Source organism: Adiantum capillus-veneris, chromosome 26, assembly GCF_014529385.1.
Source record: "Adiantum capillus-veneris isolate H3 chromosome 26, ASM1452938v2, whole genome shotgun sequence".
NCBI lineage: Eukaryota > Viridiplantae > Streptophyta > Polypodiopsida > Polypodiales > Pteridaceae > Adiantum > Adiantum capillus-veneris.
In genome coordinates, this window is record NC_140956.1 from 20,955,565 (window position 1) to 20,983,380 (window position 27,816).

The following is a 27,816-nucleotide window of genomic DNA, read 5'->3' on the forward strand; positions in this document are numbered from 1 at the left end:
TGCTCCACATCAGATCATAGCATTAACTCTATCCGTAACTCAAGATGGGTCCAATTTCAACATCCTTCGCAGGTTCATTGTTGCAAAGGCCACATCCAACTCCCCTTCCGCATGGACGTGAGATTCAAAGGTAGAAAATGTGGATCCTAAGCCTACGTACGGGCTTTGTTATGTTACTCTTTTGTCCCTCTCCAATCAAAGGAGAGCCATGCATCTTCTGGCCGAGGAGTGAGAACTTTGGAAGAGGCAGGGAGCTAGGTGCTGATGAAGCACAATATGCAGGCCCAGCCCACCTTTCAGGGAGCGGCAGAGAAGCAGTTCTGGTGATCATATTCCCTTGATTGCTTGGAATCTGTAACACCTAGCTCCTGTACTTCCCCAGATGTTCGACAATTTGAGGGTCCATTGATGCCCGCCTTAGCCTTGACAGGCCACCCTCCACTGCATGTATTCTGGGGCTCGAGATAAATTTCGAGCGCTCCTCCAGTGTGGCAGGAGGGCGCGGCGCCCGTTGCCACCTTAGTATGCTTGCCACCGTGGCTGGCCTGATCGCCAAAAGCTGCGTCGGATGCAATGTTGTAATTTGTTGTACTGCCACACGGGCTTAGTCACAGATTGATGTTGCAGGCCAGCGCTTCATACGAAAGGCCAAGATTCCGACACACACACACACACACACACACAGAGTCTGCGGGCCTAGGCTTGGAGTCTTGGAGTCTGAGAGAGAGAGAGAGAGAGAGAGAGAGAGAGAGAGAGAGAGAGAGAGAGAGAGAGAGAGAGAGAGAGAGATAGAGAGAGAGTATCGTAGAGTCTGGTGGGGGGGGGGGGGGGGGGTAGAGAGAGAGAGAGAGAGAGAGATTACATAAAAGCACATGACTAAAGAGACATTTTTTTTAAAAAAAACATTATTTCCAACAAGGCTCAGGAACATATGTGCATAGCACTCTAAGTCGTGCTATTTCAACAGGATCAAGATATTGCGTTGGAGCTCTACAAACTTCTCTTAAATCTAGATTTTTTGAACCCAGCTCAAGTAAATCTTGTAATGATGAATCAACCCAAGCTCTTGCTTTAAGAGCATGAGCCTAATGTTGGGAAAGAAATAGGGATCAAGCAACTTGATGTAAATTGTGTCCAACTCTTCATCTACATATGACCCCCAAACAGTGTAGTTTTTCTCAATCACTTCCCATGCCCATTGCCATCCACGTTCAGCAGGTAACATATTTTCTTCAAAGGCATCAATAATTAAAAAAATTACACTTGGAAAATTATTCACAATTTCGTGGGCCATTTAATTGGCTGCAAGAAAAGAAGACAACATTAGTACTCAAAGCTTAAAATGAGAGAGAGAGAGAGAGAGAGAGAGAGAGAGAGAGAGATGATCAACATGGCCACTTAAACACTTAAAAAAGTATAAGCGCAATACGAACACTTTAATTACTAATTGTCATGCCAAAAAGTGTCAAGAGGTTCATTAGGTCAAAGTCTTTACAACAACCTCAAATTTTTTGTTTAGAACAACTCAAATTCTACTCTATAATTGGATGGATGAGGATCACTCCAATATACCGCATTGATAAAATTCACAATTAGTTTCAAAATTTTAAACTCTTCATCCGAAATGTAAGATTTGTGATTGTGATATATCTTTCGCAACTGAATATCACAACCATAAACATTGACATAATAAATATCAACCATATGTAGTTCTTGTAGGACTCTCATCAATTTTATTTCGCTCAATATTTGTGACACTTTACATAGTGTAATGCTTAAGCGTCCACAATTTCCATACCACCCATCAGCATATGAATACACCCAATGATGCCACCAACACCATGTACCATATCCTTGACAAATGTACTCTTCCTTAACTTTCAAATATATATTCATCCTTATATCTATTGGGAGAATATCCAATACATCATGACCCATGTTAACCTACATTAGCAATTCGCAAATCTCTCTCTCTCTCTCTCTCTCTCTCTCTCTCTCTCTCTCTCTCTCTCTCACACACACACACACACACACACACATTAACCTATGTAGTAGATTAAAACCCACTTGATTAAGCCAACGGTAACTAAAAAAATATGGCACTTAGAATGCATAAACAATGGATCAAAGTGTTCGATCATCTAGAGAAGTTGATCCTACGACACACTCTACTTGGAACTCTCAAGATCCAAGGTCCGACACGTCGAACACTGCGACCGAGGCGTCGAGGTGATTCACCCAAAGAATAGATTCTAAACATCCATTCATTCACTCCATAGGGACCATATGAAAAGTTGCAATTGAGAGGGTGTTGCATACCTAACTCTCGTACAGTGATTCGCATATCATCTATATCAAACTCTATGTGATAATAACCTACGACACTTCTAAAATATCGTGCTTCATATAATGCCAAGACAGAATGTCTGCAATAATATTGAAGCCTGCAACGAAAATAACAACCAACCATTCAGACATAAAAAGTAACAACACATTTAACATCATATGGATTCAAGTTCAAGCTATACACACCGAAGGATCTCAAAATCCTCGACAATACGAACAATATCCTCAGCATGTGCAGGACCCCTCCACAATGGAGGATCTAGAAAAAATGTTACACGTGTAAACATACAAAATAAAGGCCAAAAAGTTCTCATTCATGGTAAAAGTAAGTAAAAAAGATAAGATTTTATATTTACATACCTCTAATATAAGTAAGTACATCATTGAGGGTGTACGAAACCATGATGTGTCGTGCCATTCTTTATCTGCTCTAACAGCACAGATTTGGAAGTTTAAGAGAAAAAAATATGAAATAGAATAAAGAAGACTTTGACGATCATGTCGTAGCGAATCCTGTCCTTCTTTCTTTTGTTTTAGAGAGAGAGAGAGAGAGAGAGGAACGAAAGCAATTCAAAAGACTTTGAAATTTCACAACTTCACAAAGAGACAATACAAAATAGTTATTCAAAGTGTAGCCTTCGGGAGACCACATTAGGGATTCTATAATTCCAAGGACCTATGTTGTATACATTTTTCAAGATACGGGGTGGTGTTTCAACTTGAGTAAATATCCACAATCGATATGGTGTAGTGCGGTCTCCAGCAACCCTCACTTGTTGTGCATTGACTGGTCTCTCGTCACCCACAAACCAAATATTAACTTGAATTTGACGATGCTTGTGGTTCAAAGAAAAGGCAACATGGTAGTATCCAAGAACTTCCATGGACATATCTCTACCTAAGTATAGCATTTCATAAACACCTACGATGATAAAACCTCGATGGGAGTGATCTCTGCAAAGGCATCCATGAATTATGTAGAGCAATAAAAGCTTAAAACTACAAATATACCATATATAAAAATTCTTACAATATAATATGAGTTTGATCAAATAAGATCACCAACAACATAGAAGGAACTCTTCCCCTCCATTGCGGTGGATCTTGAACAGATTAAGTCAATGTACAAGCCAATCTTCTCAAGAAAATAATAGGTCAAGTTAATAAACTAATTTAAAAAAGAAGATAAATACCTCGAATGAATTCAGTGATGTGACCCACTACATAGGAAGCACTGCGTCGAGGGTCCATCCTTTGGAAATACTTTGATCTGAGAGATATGAATAAAATTTAACATCAAGTGTGTCTGACTTTAAGTGAGAGCCACAATGTCAATTTGAACTTATTTTTATGAGCTCGCTAGTTGTAATACTTCCTTGAATACAATGTTTGGAGTGTAGTAACACTCTCCTTGAGTGTTTTCAGTATTGACAACAATCCTCATAGAAGCTGCACTTCGTACACGTGACATTGCAACATACAACTATCCATGAGAGAAGATCGATGACTCAAGATATAGACCAAAAATTCCAAGTGTTTTCCCTTGTGATTTGGTGATAGTCATCCCAAAAGCAAGCCTAATTGGAAATTGACGACGCTTCATTTGAAATGGAAGCCCCTGATGGCTTCCAATAATAAAGTCAATCCTTGGAAGAAAAACTCTCTCTTCAATATTTGATCATGTAACTATCTCTGCCTCAATTACCTTATGATGAAATTTCTTGCATATCAATCTAGTTCCGTTGCATAATCCACGTCTTGGATCCAAATTGCGCAGCAACATGATAGGAGCATTTTCTTTCAAGACTAAAGCATGAGGTGGAAAACCACCACCAAGAGTAAGGCTATTCAGATATTCAATTGTGTACAAATGTGTGTTTTCCTCTGACATACAAATTGAATCTGCACTCAGATACTCTTTGCAATCTCCATGCATTCTTTGCAATGCATAGTCATTAATTAAATCCACCTCTTTATTCCGTGGAGCAAGTATTGCTCGATCTCTGAAAAAAGTTGTATGATCTTGCAAATGACACAAATCTCCATATATAAAGCTTAGAGATCTGCCAAACTATTTCCTGGAAGCATCATGTGTAAAGGTATTTTGATTGTGTCTAAGTCTCCTCCATCATCCATAACCCCATTGCCAATATCAAGCACCCAACAGGAAAAACTTTGTTGAAGTGAATTTGTGCCGCAATCAACTATACGCATATTTTTGGTAAGCCTCAGTATCTTCGTGTATTTCCATATGTGAGAATGACACAACAAAGCATTTACAATGTCTGTACGACTACCTTTTGGTACAACAGGTAGTATTTGTCGAAAGTCACCTCCAAGCAAAATGACTTTTCCACAAAACAAAGTATCTCGCATAATATCTCTTAAAGTTCTGTCCAAATCTTCAAATACATAGCGATGTGTCATGGGAGCTTCATCCCATATAAGTAAAGCTGCATTCCTTAGAAGTTGTGCAAGTTGACTATTTACCTTTATATTGCAAGTTTCTTCAGAGTGAAGCTCCAAAGGTATCTTAAACCTAGAATGAGCAGTTCTTCCATTACTCAAAAGCAAAGATGCAATACCCGAGGATGCACGTACAACAGCAACTCTACAACTTCCTTGCACTCGTGAAACAAGTGCATTATATAAGTAAGTTTTTCTTGAGCCACCAGGACCATCTAGGAAAAATACCTTCCCTGAATGTGTGTCAACAGCTTGTAGCACTTGGTAATACGCATCTCGCTGATCCTCATTTAAATAAGTTTCCATACAATCTGCTATACTACACTGTTCATCAACATTGAACATTGTTTCTTCAGCTATAGCACCATTTTTACTTAAGGATACCAATGTTGAGTCTATTGCAGGCAACATATAATCACAAAGCCTCTTGCCATGTTGTTGCAAAAAGCATTCTATATGAAGCAAAGCTTGATTTTTTGCCACATCAAATCGCACACTTGCATCTAAAATACGCATCCTTAGGGCATAAACATAGTCCTCACAAAATTCAGTACAAAACCTATCCCAAAGAGCAGCCGGATGAAGTGCCTCACAAAAGACTAATATGATTGCAAACAGTTGTCTCAACTGCATTCCATTTTGAAAAAAAGATGCCTCTTGGAGGCAAATTGACCATTCTTCATCATCTTGCAATAATCATCTAGCTATACATGCCTCCTTGTATGTATCATAGATGTGACCATCATACATACGCAAGTCTTCAAAACACTTACATCCCTTGCAAATATTGAGCAGCATTCGTAGGTAATAAACCTCACCAGTAGTAGGGACAATATTATACATTCTTCCAATAGAAACACCCTATTGTCATGGAGACCATGCCTTTCGACTTTTATTCCATACCCAACCATTTGGAAAGTTAGTATATGTGAAGCTATTTGCTTCAGGATAATTTTGATTTGCAACAAACCATTTTGTCAAGGTAGTTTTTCTATTTTGCTCATTATCTAGCAAATGTGATACATCATCACCATCTTGAAATGTAACCATATTCTGCAATGGAAGGTGTACTTGCAATCATTGAATAGCTAGCCTTTCACTATGCATGTCGAAGCCAAATATTATCAACATAGCCTTAGATGCAAAAACATAACGTGCATTGAGATAACTCTTGATCTCACCAGTAGCTCCTTCATCATCTTGAAGGACAACAGTGGCTCGATCATGTCCCTTGTAGAATAACTTATAAAGGTATTTCACGGCAGTGACAGTTGAGCAAATCTCTACATTAATATGGGCTTGGTATCTTAGTGACAAGAGAGGGCTGTAAGGAACAACCCAACGATTATCTAAATTGTAATTTTTAGACGTAACAAACCTTGCATCATCTCTTCTCATATACACAGGATATCCACTTTCGTTTACATTTGTAGACGTAGAAAATGTTCGTGGAAACTTGAATCTACACTTACCATCAACCATACATGGAGAACATGGGTTCAAAGGACCACATGGCCCATGAACATTACAACGACTCACTACATCAAATAATTCTGGAACCACATTCTTGTTAGGGAGCTCTGCACAAACCAACTTGTCATAGTGTAATGTATCTGTGGGTTTATATTCGGATGCAAGTATCAAAAATATATGTGCATGAGGAAGACCTCTCATCTGAAACTCAATCACTGAAACATGTCCAATCACCTCCCCAAATACGGCTTTCTTGATAAGTAAATGCATCATATCTTGGAACTTCTGATAAAACACTTGTATAGTCAGATCAGGACGATCAACAGCACTTTGTCCAGGTAGTAATGCATCATCTATTTCCTTCCATCGTGGATTACATGTGAATGTGATGAAGAGATCCGGCTTTCCCCTACTACGAACAATTGCCATTGCATCTTGAAATAGTTGGCACATATATCTTGGACCTCCAACAAAAGACGAAGGCAAAACAATTCTACGGCCAACATTTTGACCTTCAGCCCTCTCCAAGCCATCTCTAGTCTCTCAACCATGTCAACCAATCCTTGGTACACTTCATCACGAAGTGTTTTTCGGTTATTTCGCATCCACAAAAGCCGTGACTCCTCTAGAGTACTATAAGCATCCACGACATACTGTTGTAATAGCCTACCTCCTCTAAGAAGACACTCCACAGTATCATCTCTTATTTGTGAGCGAAAGACATAATATTGCTTTTGACTCAATTTTTTTCCATCGGTAGTATGTAAATAAAAATGCCACCCATCCTCTTCACTTGGAAATAATAAAACATATAATAAGGACATGTAAGCTCGATGCATGCTGGAGATTCTTTTCAAACCCCCGTGTCAAAAATTCAGTACAATGTCGCAATAGCCAATATTTCTATCATCCCCTTGTCCTGGCATAATTGTAGCAATTTCAAAACCCCTTGGAGCAAGATATTGCCAACCATCACAACAATGCTAACCATCCTCATATTGGGTACAATAGCATCTCCAGAAAAAGAAGCAGCAGATCGTAGAGCATTTGCATAAGGATTCACTCTATGCATCATCACTTGTAAACACTCTAGAATACTACGATCTAAATTTGAAACATGATGCAATCTGTTGCTCAACTCATGTTCGGTATCAACAAAATATAATTGTGCAAAGCGTGGGACTTCATTTTGTCCTTCGGCTAGCGCTAAAGAACCAATGCTATGATAGACAAAGCCGTGAACCTTAAAAGTGTATACACCTCTCCCACCATAATTAATACTCTCATCGATATGGGCACCAAGAGACACAAATTCCAATGCATTATTATATCCTCGAATGTTTTGTAAGAACTGTCTACTTCTTGTTGTGGTTGAGCTCATCAAATCTTTCAATTCATTTGGTGGCTCATTCAAAGGAAGTAATTGGACTTTTCCATCAGAGCAGCAATATTTACCCACAAATGTTTGGATAGTCTTTCCTTCGTCCTTCCAGGCCTTTGCTCCACATTTGGAGCAAACATAATCTAAGCTTCCTAAATTGTGCAACACACACTTTTGGATAGAATTGGTGCCATAGACTTGTGATGTAAAAGGAGAGATGTTGGATATTCAAAGTGGATGGACAAACAGTGCTTTTATACCTTAGAATAGTTTCTCTCTACTAAGTTCATTGTCGTCCTAGCATTCATGGCTTCAGAGTTTCCTTCATGTACAACATGCATGCTTTGCCTTTCATTGCACTCCAATAAAGTTCCAATAGTACTTTGTAGTGAATGCCTTGTTCTCTCTCGTGCTATTTGGCGCCTCTCCTTTCGCGAATCATCACACAGTCAACTACGTCGTGCATGACGAAGGTGAAAATATACGTGGTCCAAATACCATCTATGAAATCAGGTGCAAATAGATCTCATATAAATACAATATACCTGATATAATTTGGATCTGTCACTAAAAGAACATTCTTATGCATAATAAAAATCAGTATAAGGTGGGACATCTAACTATATCCTCTAACCTAAATACATTTGACACATTGATAGTGACTCAATTAAAAAGTACAGTTTGATGAAGATACAGCATAACATTACATATTTCTACCATAAGTAGAACTAAATACATTTGACACAACAGCTTGACTCAATTAAAAAGAACAGTTTGATGAAGATACAGCAAAACATTACATATTTCTACCATTAGTAGGGTTAGTAGGAATAGGCCGTTGAGAAACTCGACGCTGCTTTGGTCGAACTAATCTAGCCAAATTACTTAATTTATTTGAGGTAGCTCGGATATCTGAAAGCCTTGAACCTTGAACCTTTGTCAAAGCACCAAGCTTGTTGACGATACTTCTCAATCCTGGCACGATTTGTCGTAGATTATTGTCTGGCATTCGTCCTTTTGATTCACGTTGACTCTGCGAAGCCTCTTTTTGAAGATTCTCAATAGATGCCAATATCAACTGTTGAGAATCCTCAACTTTGGAAAGTTTCTCTCTCATGTATGCCTCACTCTCTAATCTCTGCAATTTTGTCTCTTCTCGCAATTTCCATAGTATCCCACTTTCAATCTCCAATGCAGAGCTTAAAGTTTCAACCACATCCGAGACATTGGTCTGCATTGTCTCTATCCTATTGCAGGAGGCTTTGATCTCTAGCAAGGTTTCTATATTTTGCTTCTTTGAATTCAACTCGACATTTTGAGCTGCTCTCTTTGCCGCACGCACATTTCGAATACGAAGAGATGAAAGTATCTCCCGTTCATTAGCAGGTGCACTATTCCTCCCTACATTTCGAGCTTCTCTCTTTGTTGCACGCACATTGCGAATAGTAGGAAGAGATGACAGTATCTCCTCTTCACCCGCTAATGCACTTACAGATATCCCAGAAGATATCAAGCCATTGGTTGCAATAGCCAATGGAATGGCACAACTAATCTCCATTTTACTATACACAAAAAACTACAGTGGTTGCAAAGAGAAATGTGACAACAAAAGAGAAGGTTTGAATGCTTGTAAATTAAAAATCAACCCTCATAGAATATTCAGTTTTTAAGTGCTTGCTATTTTAGAATAAAAAATACATCATCTTCATCTAGATGTGAAAAACAACAAAGCATTGCATGAGAAGTGGAAAACAAACCAAAATGCTCATGAATCACTTTTGTTCAGTAGATAAAAGTTTTGCTCAATACATGCTCAACCCCATCTACATTTGAAAATGGGAAAAGAGCGTTTAGCACTGGGACACTTGAAAATAGGCTCCTTATGATTCTCTATCTTGTCAGGTCCTACAATGTTCTTTAGCACATTAATTTTGCTATAAACTTCAGATACAGAACAACAACCTAACTCAGAATCAAGGTAGAGGGCATCTAAATATCCCATCTTTACTCGAATTTGCAAAAGGCGTAGGTTGCGAAACCATTGACTGGGATCATTCTGGATTCTGACGAACACCTAGTGAAAGGGTGTCCCATCTTTGGTCATGGAAGTGCGGTCGTAGGTTCTCCAAGCTTCTTCTATAGTAACACCCGAAAAGAAACCTCGAACAATGCTTTGAAAGAAGACAGCTTTGTCTTCCGGAGAGTAGTGAATCATTACATGATCCATTACTATTTCCATCGCTTCCAATCCATGAACAAAGCATTCAGCAGATACCCTAGGTGCCATAAAGTTCCTAAGAAAAAAAAAGAGACATTGTAAGTGTAGTTACTCTAGGACTTCATCCACAAAACAATATGTCTCTTTAAATAAGTCTGTTTCTAGGTATGTTTCCCATCGCTCTCTCTCCCTCTCCATCTCTCTCTCTCTATCTATCTATCTCTCACTTTCACTCTATATCTAAAATTTATAGGGTTCGGAAGCAGTACTAGATCTTTCAATCACACGTGTTATTCTCTCTATCCAACCCTTTTTGAAATCTATAATGGTTTCATGTGATCTTCTATCCATGTGGTCACCTTTTGGTGGTCAAACTATGGATTATTTTGAACTGTAATGCATATGTAAATGCATTAGGAGAGAAGCCCTCATTTCGCATCATACGGAAAATAGATCAGTCCTTGCCTCTTTGGGACATCATCTCCTCCCACAATTATCAAACTCGGCATGATGTATAGAACAATCAGGTGTTTTATCTTATTGTTAAGAAGAAGATGTTGATGTTAATTTTCCAAATTCCCTCTTGAATTTCTTACAACAGGGCACTTATAACCTTGGAAACTTTTGAAACTATTCGTATGAGAGTGACAAACTGGTTATGTTAACCATCATTGGAATAGCATAGGTAGATTTGGAGGGCCTATCATTAGATAGATCCTTTAATACTTCCATAGACAGGACCCTAAAAAAATATTCCTTATTAGGGTGAAGACAAAGATACCATCTTGGTTCAGGATGAAGGCTCTCTTGGGATTTCCTTTTGAGTATCATCCCTTGATTTTCAAGACTACGCAAGAATCTCTAAGGTCTATTGGAATTGCTCTAGGCATTTACATCAAGCCCGAGATCTTTGGAAACCCTCTCTGTGACATTAAAATCTACATCTTTGGATGGAATTGTTACTCACATTTAACTCTCCCTACGTCTCCCTCTCTCTCCCTCTCTCTCTCTCTCTCTCTTTGTTTGTATGTGGTTGTGTAGCATGCACGCGTGAATGTGAGTAAGTACCCTTCAAACTCAGTTCATTTTCAACTCTTTGTCTCTCTATGTGTGTTTGTGTGTGTTTTCTCCTCTCTCTCTCTCTCTCTCTCTCTCTCTCTCTCTCTCTCTCTCTCTCTCTCTCTCTCTCTCTCTCTCTCTCTCGCGCGCGCGCGCGCGCTCTCGGCTTAGTTCACGTCTACTTGTTTAGGATCCCATAGTACTTTTGTCTTATCATTTTATCATTTTTTCTTTTCATTTTATTACTCTGACCTTGTATCAGATTCAACACATTGTAACCCTCTGTCCCATAGGTCATTTTGGCCTTTTGGAAGACATTAACATAACATTTCCTTTCATTTTATTTCTCTCTCGATCAAGCACAGGAGCTATGGAGATACAGACGGCTATGTAGCTATGGGGCTACATAGCAGAGAGTACAACAGAGGATTTGAGCCATACTCTCTCGATATCTAGAATGCAAATGAGGATGGATTCTAGTAGTAGTAGTAGTATTTTTGTTCTAGTCTTTTAGCACCCACACATGGTATCAGATTCACAGTTTTGTAACAGTTTGGACCCATAGTTGATTTTGGCCTTTTGAAGACTTTAATATAACCTAATTTACCTAGATTTAGGTCAAAACATTCACAATTTTGTACCAAATTGGTCTCATAGATCATTTTGGCCTTTTGGAAACATTAGTAGAATATTTCATGCCATACTCTCTTAAATCTATTTTGAACCCAACTCAAGTAAATTTTGTAATGACGAATCAATCCAAGCTCTTGCTTTAAGATCATGAGCTTAAGCTCTTGGGTTTCTTGAAATGCTCTTGTAAGTATGTTCTCAGTTCATTTTCATCTCTCTAGCTTTCTACGTGTGTTAGTGTGTGTGTTTTACTTCTATGTGTGTGAGGCCTTATTGTCAAGTTTGTGTTTATCTCTCTCTCTCTCTCTCTCTCTCTCTCTCTCTCTCTCTCTCTCTAACACGGGAGCTACGGAGATCCAGAGTGCAGATGAAGATGGATTCTAGTAGTAGTAGTATTTTTGTTCTAGTCTTTTAGTGAAGGAGTACGAGCGGAAGTGCGACGCGAGAGAGAGTGCGAGAAGAAGAGCACGACGATATGGTGAACTCGCTCTACTGTAATGTGTAGAGCATAGTGAGTTCTTATTAGGTTTTTACAAAAGAATATGTGTACATACCTGGCGGCCCGCCCACTTACCTGGGCGACCACATTGGGCTTTATACCCCAACAACCTCCCACTTAAAGTCCAATGTGGTACTTTAAATGTGAGAGAAGCTACTATACAAGCTAATTTACAAGAGATATAGAGAAGTGATGTACTACCCTACACCTAACTGCTTGCGAAAATGCGCAAAGCTCTCTGAGGGAAGTCCTTTTGTAAGTAGATCAGCAGGATTTTCTGTGGTGTGAACTTTGACAAGCTGAAGTTGCTTATCCTCGAGCATTTCCCTGATGAAATGATACTTCACATCCACATGCTTTGTCTTTGAGTGATAAACTGGATTGCGAGCCAATTGTATAGCACTTTGACTATCACAATATAACATAGGCATCTCTTCTTTGATTCCCAAATCTGTTACTAGTCGATTAAGCCAAATTGATTCTTTGCATGCCTCTGATGCTGCAACATATTTCGCCTCTGCAGTAGACTGAGTAACACAATCTTGTAATCTAGAACGCCATGATACTGCTCCACCAGCCAATGTAAAGACATACCCTGACGTAGACCTTCGGTTGTCTAAGTCACCTGCATATTCTGAGTCTGTAAAACCCTTTACACTTAGCTCCTAACTCCCGTAGCATATACGCATACTCTTTGTAGCTTTTAGGTATCTCAATATTCCTTTCACTGCCTCCCAATGTTTCTTGCCTGGGTTTGACATGTATCGACTTACTACTCCCACTGCAAATGCAATGTCTGGGCGAGTAGAAATCATTGCATACATCAAACTACCCACTGCAGACGCATATGGAATCTTATCCATTTCAGCCTGTTCTTCCTTAGACACAGGAAAATCTTGTTTGCTAAGTTTCACATATGGTGGCAATGGAACACTCAATGCCTTTCCCTTCTCCATATTGAAACATTGCAAAACCTTGTCAATATACTCTGTTTGAGATAACCAAATCAACTTCTTTTATCTGTCTCTCTCAATGCGCATACCAAGTATATGACTTGCCTCACCCATGTCTTTCATGTCAAACGATTTTTCCATCTTTGACTTCAAAGCTGAAATTTCTTCCAAGTGCTTGCCAGCAATCAACATGTCATCCACATACAAAATAAGGATCAGCCAACTACCATCCTTAGCCTTCTTTGTATATAGACAGTGATCGAACTCACTACGTTTGTAGCCTTGAGAAAGCATAAACTTGTGGAATTTATGGTACCATGCCATCGATGATTGTTTTAAGCCATAAAGACTCTTTAACAACTGGCATACCCAATCTTCCTTGCCTTTCTCAACAAACCCTTCTAGCTGCTGCATGTAAATTTCCTCATCTAAATCACCATGCAAGAACGCTGTCTTGACATCCATTTGGTGCAACACCAAATCTAATATGGCAACCAATGCAAGAAAGCATCTCAATGTAGTCATCTTGACCACCGGAGAGAAGATTTCATCAAAGTCAATGCCTTGTTCTTGCTTAAAGCCCTTGGCAACAAGCCTTGCTTTGTACTTTGGCTGACTATCATGAGCAGTGATCTTATACCTATAAACCCATTTACAAGGTAGAGCCTTTTTGCCCCGTGGTAATTTAACTAGCTTCCAAGTCTGGTTTTTATGCAAAGCTGTCATCTCTGACTGCATGGCCAATTGCCAATTCCCGGAGTCCTTCATTTGCAGTGCTTCCTTGTAACATGAAGGCTCATTGCAATCAGTCAACATGACATAGTTCATAGATGGAACAAACCTATCAGGAGGTCGCGTGACACGTCCAGATCTATGCACAATGGGTGGCTCAGGCTCAGCCACAACCTGTGGTTCCACTCTATCCTGTCCTTGCTCCTCTTGAGCCCTGACATTTTGTCTTGCACGTGCAGGTCCATCTTCTTGGAAGACAACTCTTCTAATCTCCTCAACCCTCTCTGGTTTAGAATGATATTTGGATTCATTAAAGTGAACATCATTGCTGCGGACAACCAATCTGGATTCGGGATCCCAAAGTCTGTACCCCATCTCACCAGAATTACCATAGCCTAGAAAGATGCACTTTCTACTCTTTGGCTCAAGTTTGTTCCTAAATTCCTTTGGAATGTGAGTATATGCCTCACAGCCAAAGACTCTGAGATGCTTGTATGAGGGCATTTTGCCTGACCATACCATCTCTGGCACTGAATCCTTCTGTAAAACCTTGCTAGGAGATCTATTTACAAGATGAACAGCTGTTGATACAGCTTCAGCCCAAAACCCATTTGGCAGCTGTGCATTAGACAACATACTTCTAACCTTCTCTTGTATGTTCCTATTCATCCTCCGAGCAACACCATTTTGAGGAGGATTGTAAGGAGAAGTAAGTTCACGTTTTATACCTTTTGACTCACAAAAGTCCTGAAAGGCCTTTGAAACATACCCTCCACCATTGTCAGTGCGTAAGCCTTTAAGCTTGTTGCCACTCTGGTTCTCCACAAGTGTCACAAATGTTTTGAAAACACTAAACGCTTCATCCTTGTGCTTGAGAAAGTAAACCCATACTATCCTCGAGTAATCATCTATAAATGTCATAAAGTAAGAAGCTGCCCCTAGAGATAGGTTAGGCATAGGTCCACACAAATCACTATGAACAAGTGCCAACTGTGTATCTCTTCTACTGCTTCTATGCTTATGTGGCTGCTGTGTTTGCTTACCATACAGACAATGTTCACAGAATTCAAAATCATTAAATGAAAAGCCAAGCAAATAACCAGAACGAGACAAGATTTCCATTCCCTTCTTGGACATATGTCCTAACCGGCTATGCCACAAAGAAACGTTCGGCTGCTCGGTTACATTGATTACATTTTTAGAGACATTTGATACATAAATCATGTAAAGTCCTCCAGACTTTACTCCATGTGCTACTGTCATAGAACCCTTGGATATCTTCCACATGTTCTGTCCAAAAGTGGTGACGTAGCCAGCGTCATCAAGTAAACCTGTGTTGATCAAGCTCTTTGTAATTGCGGGAACATGTCTCACATTCTTCAGCGTGAAAGAAGAGCCATTCTGAAACTTCAATTGAACATCTCCAACACCTAAGATCTCACATGTCTGCCCATTGCCTAGCCGAACATGATCTTTAGTGGTCACATAAGAGGTAAACCACTCCTTGTTTGGAGACACATGAAGTGATGCCCCTGAGTCTATAATCCAGTCACTCAGTGCATTTCCATCAGATGCTGTAAGAAGAGCTGAGTCCATTGTATTCTTCAAGAAGTAAATGTCTCCTGACACTAGACTGTCATCCTCTGCAACAGTGTTTGTCACATTTATTTCTTGAATCTTCACTGAGGACTTGTTCTTCTCACCATGGTCTTCAGCTTTCTCTTTTCCTTTTTCTGCTTTCCATTCTCTGCAGTCTCTTTTCATGTGACCCTTCTTGCCACAATGGTAGCATTCTATGTCAGTCTTGCCTTTAGCACTGCGGGACTTGCTACGAGTCTGATTCCTCTTTCCACCTTTGTACTTTTCTTTGGTCCTTCCCCTGACAACTAAGGCTGTTCCTTTGCCTTTGTCCATTGTCTTTCTATTGGTTTCTTCAGTAAACAGACTTCCTTCTACACCTGCTATGTTCAAACCATCTGGAGGTGCAGAATTACTCAAAGCTGTGCAAAAAAGTGTCCCAACTTTCTGGCAATGTGATCAATAGGAACATAGCTCTAACAGGTTCATCAAACTTGACACCTTGAGCTGACAACTGACTATAGATTGTGTTGAATTCATTCAGATGATTGGACATAGGTGTCCCTTCGTTCATAAAGATCACTTAGCTTTAACCATGCTTGATAAGCCGACATCTCGTCTGCTACATTGAAGTAAACGCTTTTTGCCAAAGTCAGCATAATGGTAGAAAGTGCCAATTCATCCATTTCGCTCCATTCATCTTCGTCCATATCTTCTGGTTTTATCCCCTTGAGCTTTATAGGTTTTATCTGCTTCTTTTGTACCAACACGTGCCAAATCTGCTTCTTCCACAATGGGAAATTGGTTCCATCCAACTTCTTGATATTGTAAAGAGCAGTGTCCTGTGATCCAGCCATAGCTACGCTTCACAGTAGTTTACTTTTCTGGGAAAATTTCGGCAGAGTTTCCCCTGTAAACTGACCTCTGAACCAATATCAACCTGTCAAATGAACCAAGAAAGCTTCAGATTCTGCAAAAATTTTGGCAGAGTCTCCTTTGTAAAATGGCTCTAGTGTACTGAAAACAGACCAAAAAATAGCTCAAAGAACACTGTCTCTCTGACACTGTAAGCTGCGGGTAAACCTGTCCTGCACGTGTACTGTCTCTCACTGTCTTGTCACTGTCCTATAAGCATAGACTGCGACAATGCCTCAACGGCAGTAAAGCAAATATGTAATCCCAACTGTCTAACTCACAGTCAATACATCCTAGCTGCCTATGTAAGGGTGCTCGAGGGATCGCTCCAAGACCTGTATCACCGAAAGGATCTCAACATTCGAGAATCCCCCAGCTCAATAAAACCTCACTCGACCCTCAACAAAGGCTGCAGTAAATCTGACAGTACATAGACTTCCCACAAAGTCATACATCCACAAATTTCCCACTGTATGCTGTAACCGCTGCGGCGGTTGTTTGCTGCGTGACTCACAGCCAGCAAACCCTCAACAGACATACATCATCTCTGACAATACATCCCATGTGGAAGTACCTGCAATGTCAGGATGAAATCTGGAATATCAAGCAGCAAACACAAGCTACTTGATGAACTAGTGGATGTCGCCTACAGTTTATGTGTAGATGCGCCCGTGTCGTATGTGACACGCCTCCAAGAACTGTGAGCCGTCCTTCGATGTGTAGAGAGCCACAAATCAACACTCTGGGAGTGTCGATATCCTCAGCACCTGCAGTCGTAGGCCGAAAACCCCAAAGTTACAGAATCGGATCTGCACCCGCCGAGACCACGTAGTCGAAAATGGCCTGCGCAGACCTTTGTCGAAGCCGAACGGTGGCCGAGATGACCTCAGAATGAAATTCTGACAACACCAAGCCCTTTGGGCTGTCCCACGAGATTTGGGGCCGTATCTTCGCCTGTCGAATTTCACTCCAATCTGAGCTGGTGACTCTAGCCTCCTGCAGTGTTGCCCCGAGCCTCGATCTGAGCTCTTATACCGGTTGAAGGAGTACGAGCGAAAGATTGACGCAAGAGAGAGTGCGAGAAGAAGAGCACGACGATATGGTGAACTCGCTCTACTGTAATGTGTAGAGCATACTGAGTTCTTATTAGGTTTTTACAAAAGAATATGTGTACATACCTGGCGGCCCGCCCACTTACCTGGGCGACCACATTGGGCTTCATACCCCAACAGGGTATGTGTGTGCGCTAATGGAAAGAGTTAAATGGTATAACGCTCTCAAGTTCAACCCCTTGTCATCACTCTCTCTCCCCCCCCAATTGTTTTTATTCTCTTTGGTCTTTTTCTTCTTTTCTCTCTCTCTCTCTCTCTCTCTCTCTCTCTCTCTCTCTCTCTCTCTGTGTGTGTTTGTGTGTGTGTGTATGTGTAGTGTGTGTGTGTATGTGTGTAAGTACCCTCCAATTGAGTTCATTTTCATCTCTATGTCTCTCTATGTGTCTTTGTGCATGTGTGTGTTTTATTTCTATGTGTGTGAAGCGTTATGGACAATTTTGTGTCCTACAACGTGAAAACTCTCTACTTCTCGTGTGTGTGCGCGCGCGCTAATGAAAAGACAAAAATTGTATAATCTTTATGGGTTTTTTTCCTCTATGTCCACACATGGGTATAACCATTGTGGACTCCCAAGTGTGGTAGATTGGTTATGCCATTTCCCTCTAGAATAACATGTCTTGGGTTCAAGTCCTCGTCTCCTAGATCTTTAGGGTCTCTTGGGATAGTTTCCTACATCGTTAAAACTCTCTTCTTCTCGGGTGTGTGTGTGTGGGTGGGTGAGTGTGTGTCCCCTAATAAAAAGAGAAAAAGTATAAACTTTCTCTCCCAAGTGTTGTAGTTTGGTTATTTCATTCCCCTCTTGAATAACATGTCTTCATTTCAACTCCTCGTATGCTAGATCTTTAGGGTCTTTTGGGAACGTTTCCTACATCGTTAAAACTCTCTTCTCTCGGGCATTGCATTAAGCTAATTTACCTAAGATCAAGTCAATTGTCATTTACTTTTTGGTATTTTATGGCTCTCTCTCTCTCTCTCTCTCATAGGAGCTACGGAGGTCCAGACACCCACAATTGAGGAGTGAAGCTACATAGCATCGACAAAGAGTTCACAAGAAGATTCGAGTCATACTCTCGATATTTGTTCTAGTCTTTTAGCACCCAGACATGGTATCAGATTCTCAATTTTGTAACAGTTTGGTCTCATAGGTCATTTTCGCCTTTTAAAGACGCTAATCGAACATTTCATTTCATTTCATCTACCTAATTTACCTAAATTCAAGTCAATTGTCATTTACTATTTGGTCTTTTCTCTCTCTCTCTCTCTCTCTCTCTCTCTCTCTCTCTCTCACACACACACACACACACACACACACACACTTAAATTAAATAAACAAAATATCTAAACTACATATGACCCCCAAAGAGATTCATTGTCATCTCTCTCTCTCTCTCTCTCTCTCTCTCTCTCTCTCTCTCCATTTTTTCATGCTCTTTGGTCTTCTTCTTCTTCTCTCTCTCTCTCTCTCTCTCTCTTCCTTCTATGTGCATCTTTATGAATTTTTTGCATTGCATAAGGTTAATCTCTCTCCCTCTCCCCCATTTTTTTTTCATTCTCTCTCTCTCTCTCTCTCTCTCTCTCTCATGTGTATCTTTATGATTTTTTTTTAGGTCAAGGGATTTTAATAAATAAATATATAAACAAATGAGTAAATTCAACAAAGTTACCTAGAACTGGTGTGTGCCTCGAAGCTGTGTGTGCCTGCACCTACCACAAAAAATAATAAAATAGTAAGTATTAGTATTAGTATTAATCATTAATTATTATATTAATATGAATATTAATATAATAAAAGCGTGAGGTGGCGGGGGCGTACAGGACATGCGGCAGGCGACTCACGTTTCTGGCAGCAGGCGCAGCGGTGTTTAGCTCGGCACAGGCAGGTTGCTCAAGACAGGCGGCAGCGCAAGGCATTCAGAAGCTGTCGACGTTTAGCTGTCGGAAGCGCAAGGCATTGCTCAGCAGCCTCTTGGCGATACACCACCTTCCGTAGGTATAGCAAGTGGGCGCGGCAACGAGCAGCAGCCTCTTGGCGATGATGGGCAGCGCAAGACTGCAGCAGCGGATGGCTCAGCACCTTTCGTAGGTACAGCAGGTGCGCGCGTTAGTGAGCAGCAGCCTCTTGGCGATGATGGGCAGCGCAAGACTGCAGCAGCAGAAGGTACATGAGCAGGTGGGCACGACAGAGAGCAGCAGAGAGCACGAGTCTCTTGGTGATGACGGGCAGCCAGCAGAGCCGGAGGAAATACAATGGCGGGCAGGTGTTGAGCATTACCTGTAGACTGAGGCTCTCTCTCTCTCTCTCTCTCTCTCTCTCTCTAGGAGCACGAAATAAGAGAGCAAGGAGCTATACGAGCAAGAAACATGAGCGAGCAAGGAGACGCAAGTAAATGAGCGTTCAAAGCCTTGCCGAGCCGCCTGGAAATTGCCTGAGCGTTCAAAGCCTTCCAGAGCCGCCCGGAAATTGCCTGAAAAAAATTCATTCCCTTTTTTTGGACTCAAGCCTTCATTTCGTAGAAGGCGACACGTGTAAAGTGCAAGGGTGGCCGCCATATTATGTTAAGTAGATTTCAAGCTAGTGCCCTTATTTTCTTTAGTGAGAGCCTTATTTTCTTTAGTAAGACCTCAACTTGTTTCATAAGGGAAAATTATCAAAATACCTCTCCCAAAATGCACTTCAAATTTTCCAAAATTCCCAAACTACCCCTTGTTGTGAAATTAAATTTCTCCAAAGAATAAAAAATTTATAGCTTTTCATAAGAAGACTCATTGTCTATAAAATCAAGATGCTAAATCTAGAATTTGAGTTGATTATATAATTTATGGCTTTGGAGATGAATTGCTTCATTATCTTCAGACATAATTACTTTTTTGTGAGGTAATTAGTGACAAATTACATGCTAAGCAAGCAAAAAAGAATCTCAATTGTCAAAAGAGAATAAAGATTAGAAAATCTTGAACACTCCAACCAAAATAGATACAAGGGTCTTTTGGGAATTTTAGAAATTTGAGGGGTATTTTGAGAATTTTCACAAATTAGAGGTAATTTTTTGTAAATTCCAAAATTAACGAACAGGATTAGGAATTTGAAAATTGGGACGTGTGTGGACAGTAGAGTCCCAATGTTCACATATCCCACTAATTCTATTTTTAATATGTTAAATTTGTGAAATACTGGCTATTCCAAGCTTGGCTTGAAAAATTTTACAAGTTTTAGTGTTAAAACCAACAAATGCTTCAAATTTTTACCTAAAAATGGGAAGTGATATATTTCCAAAGCACCCTGGCACCTGCCTAATCTTCATCGCTTGGATTGCTTGCGGCCTTCAAATTCACTACCAATAAGTACAGCCTTAGTAATGTTCCTCTTATTCCTTGTTAAAGTGAGGATGGGATAATTTTACAATAGTGCGGTAATTTCATGTTTTTTTAGTCTAAATATCCATAAACAGTTCAAGTTTGAGCCTAAAACCACTACAATGCTTTCTTTGTTTGTTCACTTAATTTTGAAAGAGAGGGAGGGAGAGAGAGTCGGGTGGAATTCCTGACTATGATACTGATTCGTTCTTGACTTCTGTTAAGTGCAGGAACTGATACACGAAATCATTGCAACATTTTGGTCTGATTGATCTCGAATAGACATCGTTACAATAGGGGTTAGTCAATCGGACATCGATGAGGTCTCAATTGGATCTAGATGCGATTGCTAGCTACATTGTCGATAAATCACGGTCTAAGATCCCAATGAATGATTGAATGTCATGTGATGCCCTATGATGTCCTGTGATGTCGTGTGATGTGATTGTCGATTGGTACATGTGCTAGATGTGTGTTCCTAGTACGTAGGTACTGACAGCCAGTGTCTGCTAAGACGGTTTATGGATTCTTCCTGTTTTGCAGGCGTAATCGAGATTGATTACAATGCTTTCAAGAGGGAGGTATGTCACAAAGTGATGACGTGTCTGTCCAAAGTGTGTGTGTGTGTGTGTGTGTGTGTGTGTGTGTGTGTGTGTGTGTGTGTGTGTGTGCGTGTGTGTGTTTTTTTTTTGGGGGGGGGGGGGGAGGGGGGGGGGGGGACCTTGTGAAGTTTGAAAAAAAGTAACTAAGTTCTAAGGATAAATGGCTAGCATATTATTACCGATATTTGGCTCAATTAAAATTTAGGGCAAATTACCAAAATACCCCTCTAATTTGTGGAAATTCTCAAATTACCCCTCAAATTTCAAAAATTCTCAAAATATTTTGGTTGGACTGTTCAACATTTTCTAATCTTTATTCCTTTTTGACAAATGAGATCCATTTTCGAGTGCTTAGCATGTAATTTGTCACAAATTACTTCACAAAAAAGGTAATTACGTTCAAAGATATTGAAAGAATTCATCCCGAAAGCCTACGTAACCAACTCAAATTCTAGTTTTAGCATCTTGTACTATAGACAATTAGTCATCTTATGAAAAGCTACAAATTTTTTTATTTTTGGAGAAATTTACTCTCACAACTAGGGGTATTTTGGAAATTTTAGAAAATTAGAAGCACATTGCAGAAGTTTATGGCAAAATTTTGGGGGTATTTTGGGAATTTTTGGAATTTGAGGGGTATTTTGGGAATTTCTACAAATTAGAGGGGGGTTTTTTTTCCCATAAAGGGCGTGAGAGCGTTATATTAAGTAGAGAACAAAATTACATTGTGGGGCTTTACAAAATGTTACTTCCGTATGATCCGATAGCAGCGATTTACATTCAGAGGTAATTACAAAAAATTGGGGAGCATCACACCATTCTGCATACAAGGTATTTAAGCTGTCGGGTTTTCTAAAAGATCCTGCATGTGGGCGACCAGACGTATCCCATTGCTGTGAAGCCTTCGTAGCCTTTCAACGTCCATTCTGCATTCATCAAGCATCCTTTGCAGGTGTGTGTAGGAACCATCAAGGAGAACCTCTTGTTGCTTGTTTATGTTGGCGCTATTGTAAGAGCTCATGCAATCGGTAAGCACTTTGAATCTTGCTTCGTAAACTTTGCATTGATCAAGCTTTAGATGGTTAACCTGCAGGGAAAAGCAATGAAAAAGTTCTCTCAGACTTTTAGTCTGGTAAGCCCTGTTAAACAACCTGTCATTTCGGTCAGACCAAATGATCCAAAAGAACTCCCCTCTTATCCTATTCCAAAAAACCGACAGTAAAGAAACTGAATCTCCTAGAAGAAGTTGCTTCCAACTGGGTGTGAACCCTAGACCTGCAATAAGAGGGGCCAAAATCTTTAAGCTTTTAGGACGGTTGATGAAAAGGTGGGGATGTCCTCTTCATCTCTGTTGCATCGTGAGCAAGTTCCGTTTCCTAGACCAGCATTCTTCATTCTCTGGCCTGCCCAGATTGCTTTGTGCAAAATTAGCCAGAGTATGACGGAATGCTTTGCAAGGATGCCCTTGTTCCACAAGGCCTGGAATTTGAAAGTCCATTGCCTAGAGTTAAATGCGACTTTCCATTTCCTGTTAAGAGCGTTGTGCAGAGGTTCTTTCAGGGTAGGGTTCAGAGTAGGGGGGTTGGGCAAAGCACTCCCATTTGCCCAGTGGAAAGCCTTGGGGGAGGGGTCGCTATTAATCAAGAGGGTCCATTGTAGTTGCTTTGGGAAGAGAGCCTTCATTCTTTCTATAAGTGCTATCTCCCAAGGTTGCAGTGGGTAACGACTTGTGAGTTCGGTAAGGGAGAGCCACCTGTGCTCGAGCTTGTGCCACAGGTTTTTTCAGGTTGAGATTCCTTTGTTCTGGATGCGTTTGGCAGTCCTAATCTGAGACTGGCTGAGGGGGGGGATAGGAGGCATAGCCCACCACAACGATTCGTGGGTTCTTAGGTAGTAGTTGTGTTTGGAATCCCAGTTTACTCTTAGAAGCTCTTTATATCTGTTCCAAGCTCCCCACAGTGATCTAAGAAGGGGGGAACCACTAGGGGTCATCTCCTCAGGGCCAAAGAATATGGAGATCCAAGGTAGAGGGAGAATCCCCTTGTGGCCAGTGATTCATTATTTTCTTACATTTGTCATCCAATGTTATAACTAGAGGATAATGATATGAGGTGCAAGAAGTGATCCTAGGTTTGGCCTTGATTGTGTTAAAGGTTCTGGCCAATGCAGTGCTTAGGTAGCATCTGTCTAACCTTGCTTTTCTAGCATTAGTACCTCTAGAGTAATTCTGCCAAGTGAATTCCCCAGGAGAGCCGACATCCCACAGGTCGAGGTGATCCTTGAGTCGATTCCATTCATGTCTTTCTGCTCCATTGATCACATTACCCCTGAGGGGAAATCGGTCTTCTATACTCTCAACCATGTTGAAATCCCCTAAGAGGATGGTGGGGTCATTTAGAGTAGAGAGTTGTTGCCAGAGTTGGGTTCTGTTTCTGACAGACCCCCCTGCGTAGACAAACAGAATCATAAAATTGCACTGGTGACTCAACAGCAACCCCTACCCAATAGGTGCCTCTACTTGATTTGTCAGTATTTACTTTCCATGTCAGCGGTATGCCAATGGCAGAGCCTCCGAAGATCCACCTGCATGCTGAGGGTGAGCTGTTGGTTGGGAGAAGAAGCCGAAATCATGGCGCAATAGTCTAGCAGCCTCGAGCTTCTCTGCACTTCCGACGAGCGGGCTATGGTGGTCTATTCCATTTAGTAGCATTGCGGCTAGGGGGTTATGCGGGGCGAATGTGCTTGGGTCGAAATCTGTGAGACCATCGCCATGCAGTATCTGGCAGTTATTGCCCACGAGTGTGTGATGGGGGAGAGCGCCCGTGGCCCAGATATTGCGGGGCCTTGCGCTAGGAGTGTGATGAGGTGGGATAGTGGGAGAAGACATTTTGCATGGAGCGTGAAGAGGGCCGCCGCCTTGACAGAGGCAATGACAGGCTAGGGTTCGATCGCTAGGGTTGATTGGTTATGCCATTTCCCTTTTAGAGGGTATTTTGGTAATTTTCTCTAATCCCTAAAATTTAAGGCTCAAAATTAAATTGCCTCCTTTAAACAGTTGCAATGACGGTGTGGCAGTACTGTACCAGCGCAAGGGCAGGCTGCAGCTTTTTGGCAACGACATGCAAGACTGGTTGCAGCCTTTTTGCGACATGCCACGGTGGGCTAGTTGCCGTCCTGGCAAGGCATTACCTCCGCCATGCTGGAGGTAGTGCTCGAAATTTATCCTAGCCAGTATTCTGGAGGCTTGATTTAGGAGCACCGCCTTGGGGCTGACACTCTCAGTTGCATGCGTAGTTCGGAGACTCTGCTCAGCGTGGATTCCAAGCACTGGCACTTGATTCAGCCCTTTTGATAGCATCAAAATGTCGTCACAGCTCCTCCTAGGCCTGACCATACTCCCGATCATAGCGTTGTTAAGTTTGCTTTGTTCACCTTTTGGGTCTTTCACAACCGCTTGATCTACCGACATGCTTGAGACAGAGTCATGGAGTCTGGGCACTCCCATGTGGCAGCCCTGAAAGTTGGACTTGTCCATCTGTGAATCAAAAAACCCCTTCTTCCCATTGATCCCATTCTTATTCTTCCGGTCCAGGGGAGCATTTTGGACTATTGCAAGGTTTGGTTCCATTGGCCTTGGTACCCAACCTTGACTTAGACACCAGAATGGGCGATTCGGTTACATCAGATACGGTGAGAAACCAGGTAGCCGACTCATTGGCTGCTTCATTACCATTTGGACGTTGCAAGATAGTAAACGACGGAGCATCTGACATAGGCATTGCGAAGAGGGCGGCATCTTCTTGTGAATCCCACTGCCTTTTGGGCTTGGGTTTTCTTTGATCCACCTCCCTCTACAAAGGGTACAAATTAATGCTACTTCTTTCTCTATGCGGATAACACGGTCTAGGTCCATGATAAGAGGCAAAGCTAGGTCTTGCTTGATCCAAAGACAGTTTCTCACGAGTCAAGAAGACAGTTTCTCTCTCTCTCTCTCTCTCTCTCTCTCTCTCTCTCTCTCTCTCTCTCTCTCTCTCTCTCTCTCTCTCTCTCTCTCTCAACACACACACACACTGTACAGTGTACACAAAGAATGTCACAGATGACTCCCTATGTGTGTGTGCGTGCACGGAACAGGAACGAGTACGAATTTGCCTGTATTTAGTGCTTCATTTCTGTGCTGACGATGATAAGGCTCCGTCAGCTCTAATGACGAGAGGCAGGGACCCCAGGAACAAAGTCCACTGAGGACTCGAGGCTCACGAGTTCACCTACAACGAAACACTCAAAAAAGTAATGGTCATCCACGTGGACGCCATCAGTTAAAGGACGCCTAAGCTGACCCAATACTAGGGCCTTTCTTTAGCAGGCCAAAAAAGGCATAGAGAGCCATCCCTATCTAAGGGTTTCATATATTACTTTTTAAAGTTTAATGTCTAAATATGGAATAGGGATTCCCAACTGTAAAATGGCCTTTGTATTCAACCTTAGTCTTCAGTGAAGTGACAAAGCGTAACAATCATCACACTTACTATGGTCTAAGAGAGAACAAAAACGATAACCTTTAAAGAATTGCACATAATGTTTTTGGCCTTCCCAAAGGGCTAAAACCATAGTGATGTGTTTTCATTTTGCTGTCGGAAAGGGGAAGATCATGGAAAGAAGATTGGTAAACTGCCTCCACTTACTTCTACTATCTCGACGCTAGCTCATACTAAAAGATATCGAGTTACTTCTTATGATACTTTGAAATATTCCCTCTCCCCTCCCCCCTCCAAAATCCAAGTCAACAATCCCTTGTCGCGTGACAACTCTCTCTCTCTCTCTCTCTCTCTCTCTCTCTCTCTCTCTCTCTCTGCTTCAGCCTTCGAAAGCTCCCCCTACTTCTCCCTCTCCTACACATTTGCATGCGGTCTCCTCCCACCCCAACCCCTGCCTGTTCTGCAAGCAGTATTACACCTCAACACCCAACCTTAAGGTAGTGTGTGCATAATCTTGAAATGCACACAACTTTTCTTGAAATGTGCAAGAGGAGGCGGGTCGACATGGCCCGTGTGCAAGAGTTTACCTCACCCACTTACCTACAAAAGACTACATGCACAACGTCCACACATCAGATCTACTCTCTCTCTCTCTCTCTCTCTCTCTCTCTCTCTCTCTCTCTTTGTGTGTGTGTGTGTGTGGACAGCTTGTCTAGCCGCTCGACATGATTTGTGGCAGCCCATGTTGAATTGCAAGAAGATTTAGGGGTCTGAGCATTTGCAAGCAAGGGGATGGATTTGATCGGTAGCGAGGTCCTGAACGGAGCTCTTTGTGTGTGTGTGTGTGTGTGTGTGTGTGTGTGTTTAAGTATGAAAATCCCCTCATAATTGAACCATACTTAACAATTGTATTGAATAATATATTAAAATAACAAAAAAGAAATTTAAACAAGATGTCATAATACTCGATTAACATTTCATATAGACCAATACAACATTCTGTGTCTACTGGATAATACAGTCTTTTAGATCAAAAATTTGATCTTTGATTGTTACAAATTGATATCTTAAATGGCAGATCAGTGGGAAAAGTACCAACACTTATTGAACACAACTAAAAAAACATAAGGAACCCTAATCTAATTATTTGCACTCCCCCTAGAGAGTAAAGGGAATAGGATATTATAGTGATTGGGGGGGAATCATAAGGCTAAACCCCTATCCTCGTCGTAGAGAAAAACAAAGTCATCATCCGTGAGACCATATGTGCCATCCGTGTAATCATGTAAATCTTCTTCATCATCAAAGGCACCAGTGTTTACTAAGAAGGTCACTAGACGCCTATAGTCATCTTTGTCAAAAGGATAGGCTTGTGCAATGGGAGAGACACTCTCTACTAAGTATGGATCAGTCGTGGTCAAGAGACGTATCAGCCATTCTAACTCCTTGAAATCCCTCTCACATGCTAGCGTACCTACCAAATCCCATTCACAGGCAAGCACCGGAAAGACCATGTGAAATACTTGTGAAAAGTAACAAGGGTACCTCTCACCCAAGGCATGAGTGGATGACTCTAGCATACTAGCAATATCTATACACACAGATAGATGATGGTTAGAGTGCAAATATTGCAAGGGTCGTGTTCTTGTGCATAATGTGTTTTTATGATTTTGTGTTTTGTATAGAACTTGTAAATTTCCACATTATTGTTTGGTGGCTCTTGCTCTTTTACTTTTTTATCTTGTTTTTGTGATTATAAGGCTTTATATATACATTCCCTAGGATTGGATATTGAGAGGTCAGGGAGGAAGGTTGAGAGGGAAGCAAGTGAATGATGGATGTCAGAAACACTCCCCCCTTCCTTGGGTAGATCATACCTTTTGGAATGATGTCGTCACCTTTTGAAACCAATTGTCCCAAGTTGTTATGGGTAAAGACTTTAACCAATAGTTTTCGACCGTCCTATGCATTTCATCTAGTTGCAAGGGTGGTAAGGTACTCTCCCATGATTTTATTTGCA

General features: G+C 41.1%; 1 protein-coding gene and 1 pseudogene across 1 annotated transcript; both read right to left on the minus strand.

The window, feature by feature from the left end:
- Positions 1–361: 361 nt before the first annotated feature.
- On the minus strand, positions 362–25,091 carry LOC147423098 (uncharacterized; annotated as a pseudogene).
- Positions 2,377–3,597, minus strand: LOC147423099 (uncharacterized). The gene is made up of 5 exons (XM_086502352.1): positions 3,540–3,597; positions 3,377–3,449; positions 2,707–2,776; positions 2,533–2,605; positions 2,377–2,444 (listed from the first exon to the last, which is right to left on the minus strand). Exons 1-5 carry the CDS (start codon positions 3,595–3,597, stop codon positions 2,377–2,379), a joined length of 342 nt encoding a protein of 113 aa, XP_086358478.1.
- Positions 25,092–27,816: the final 2,725 nt, after the last annotated feature.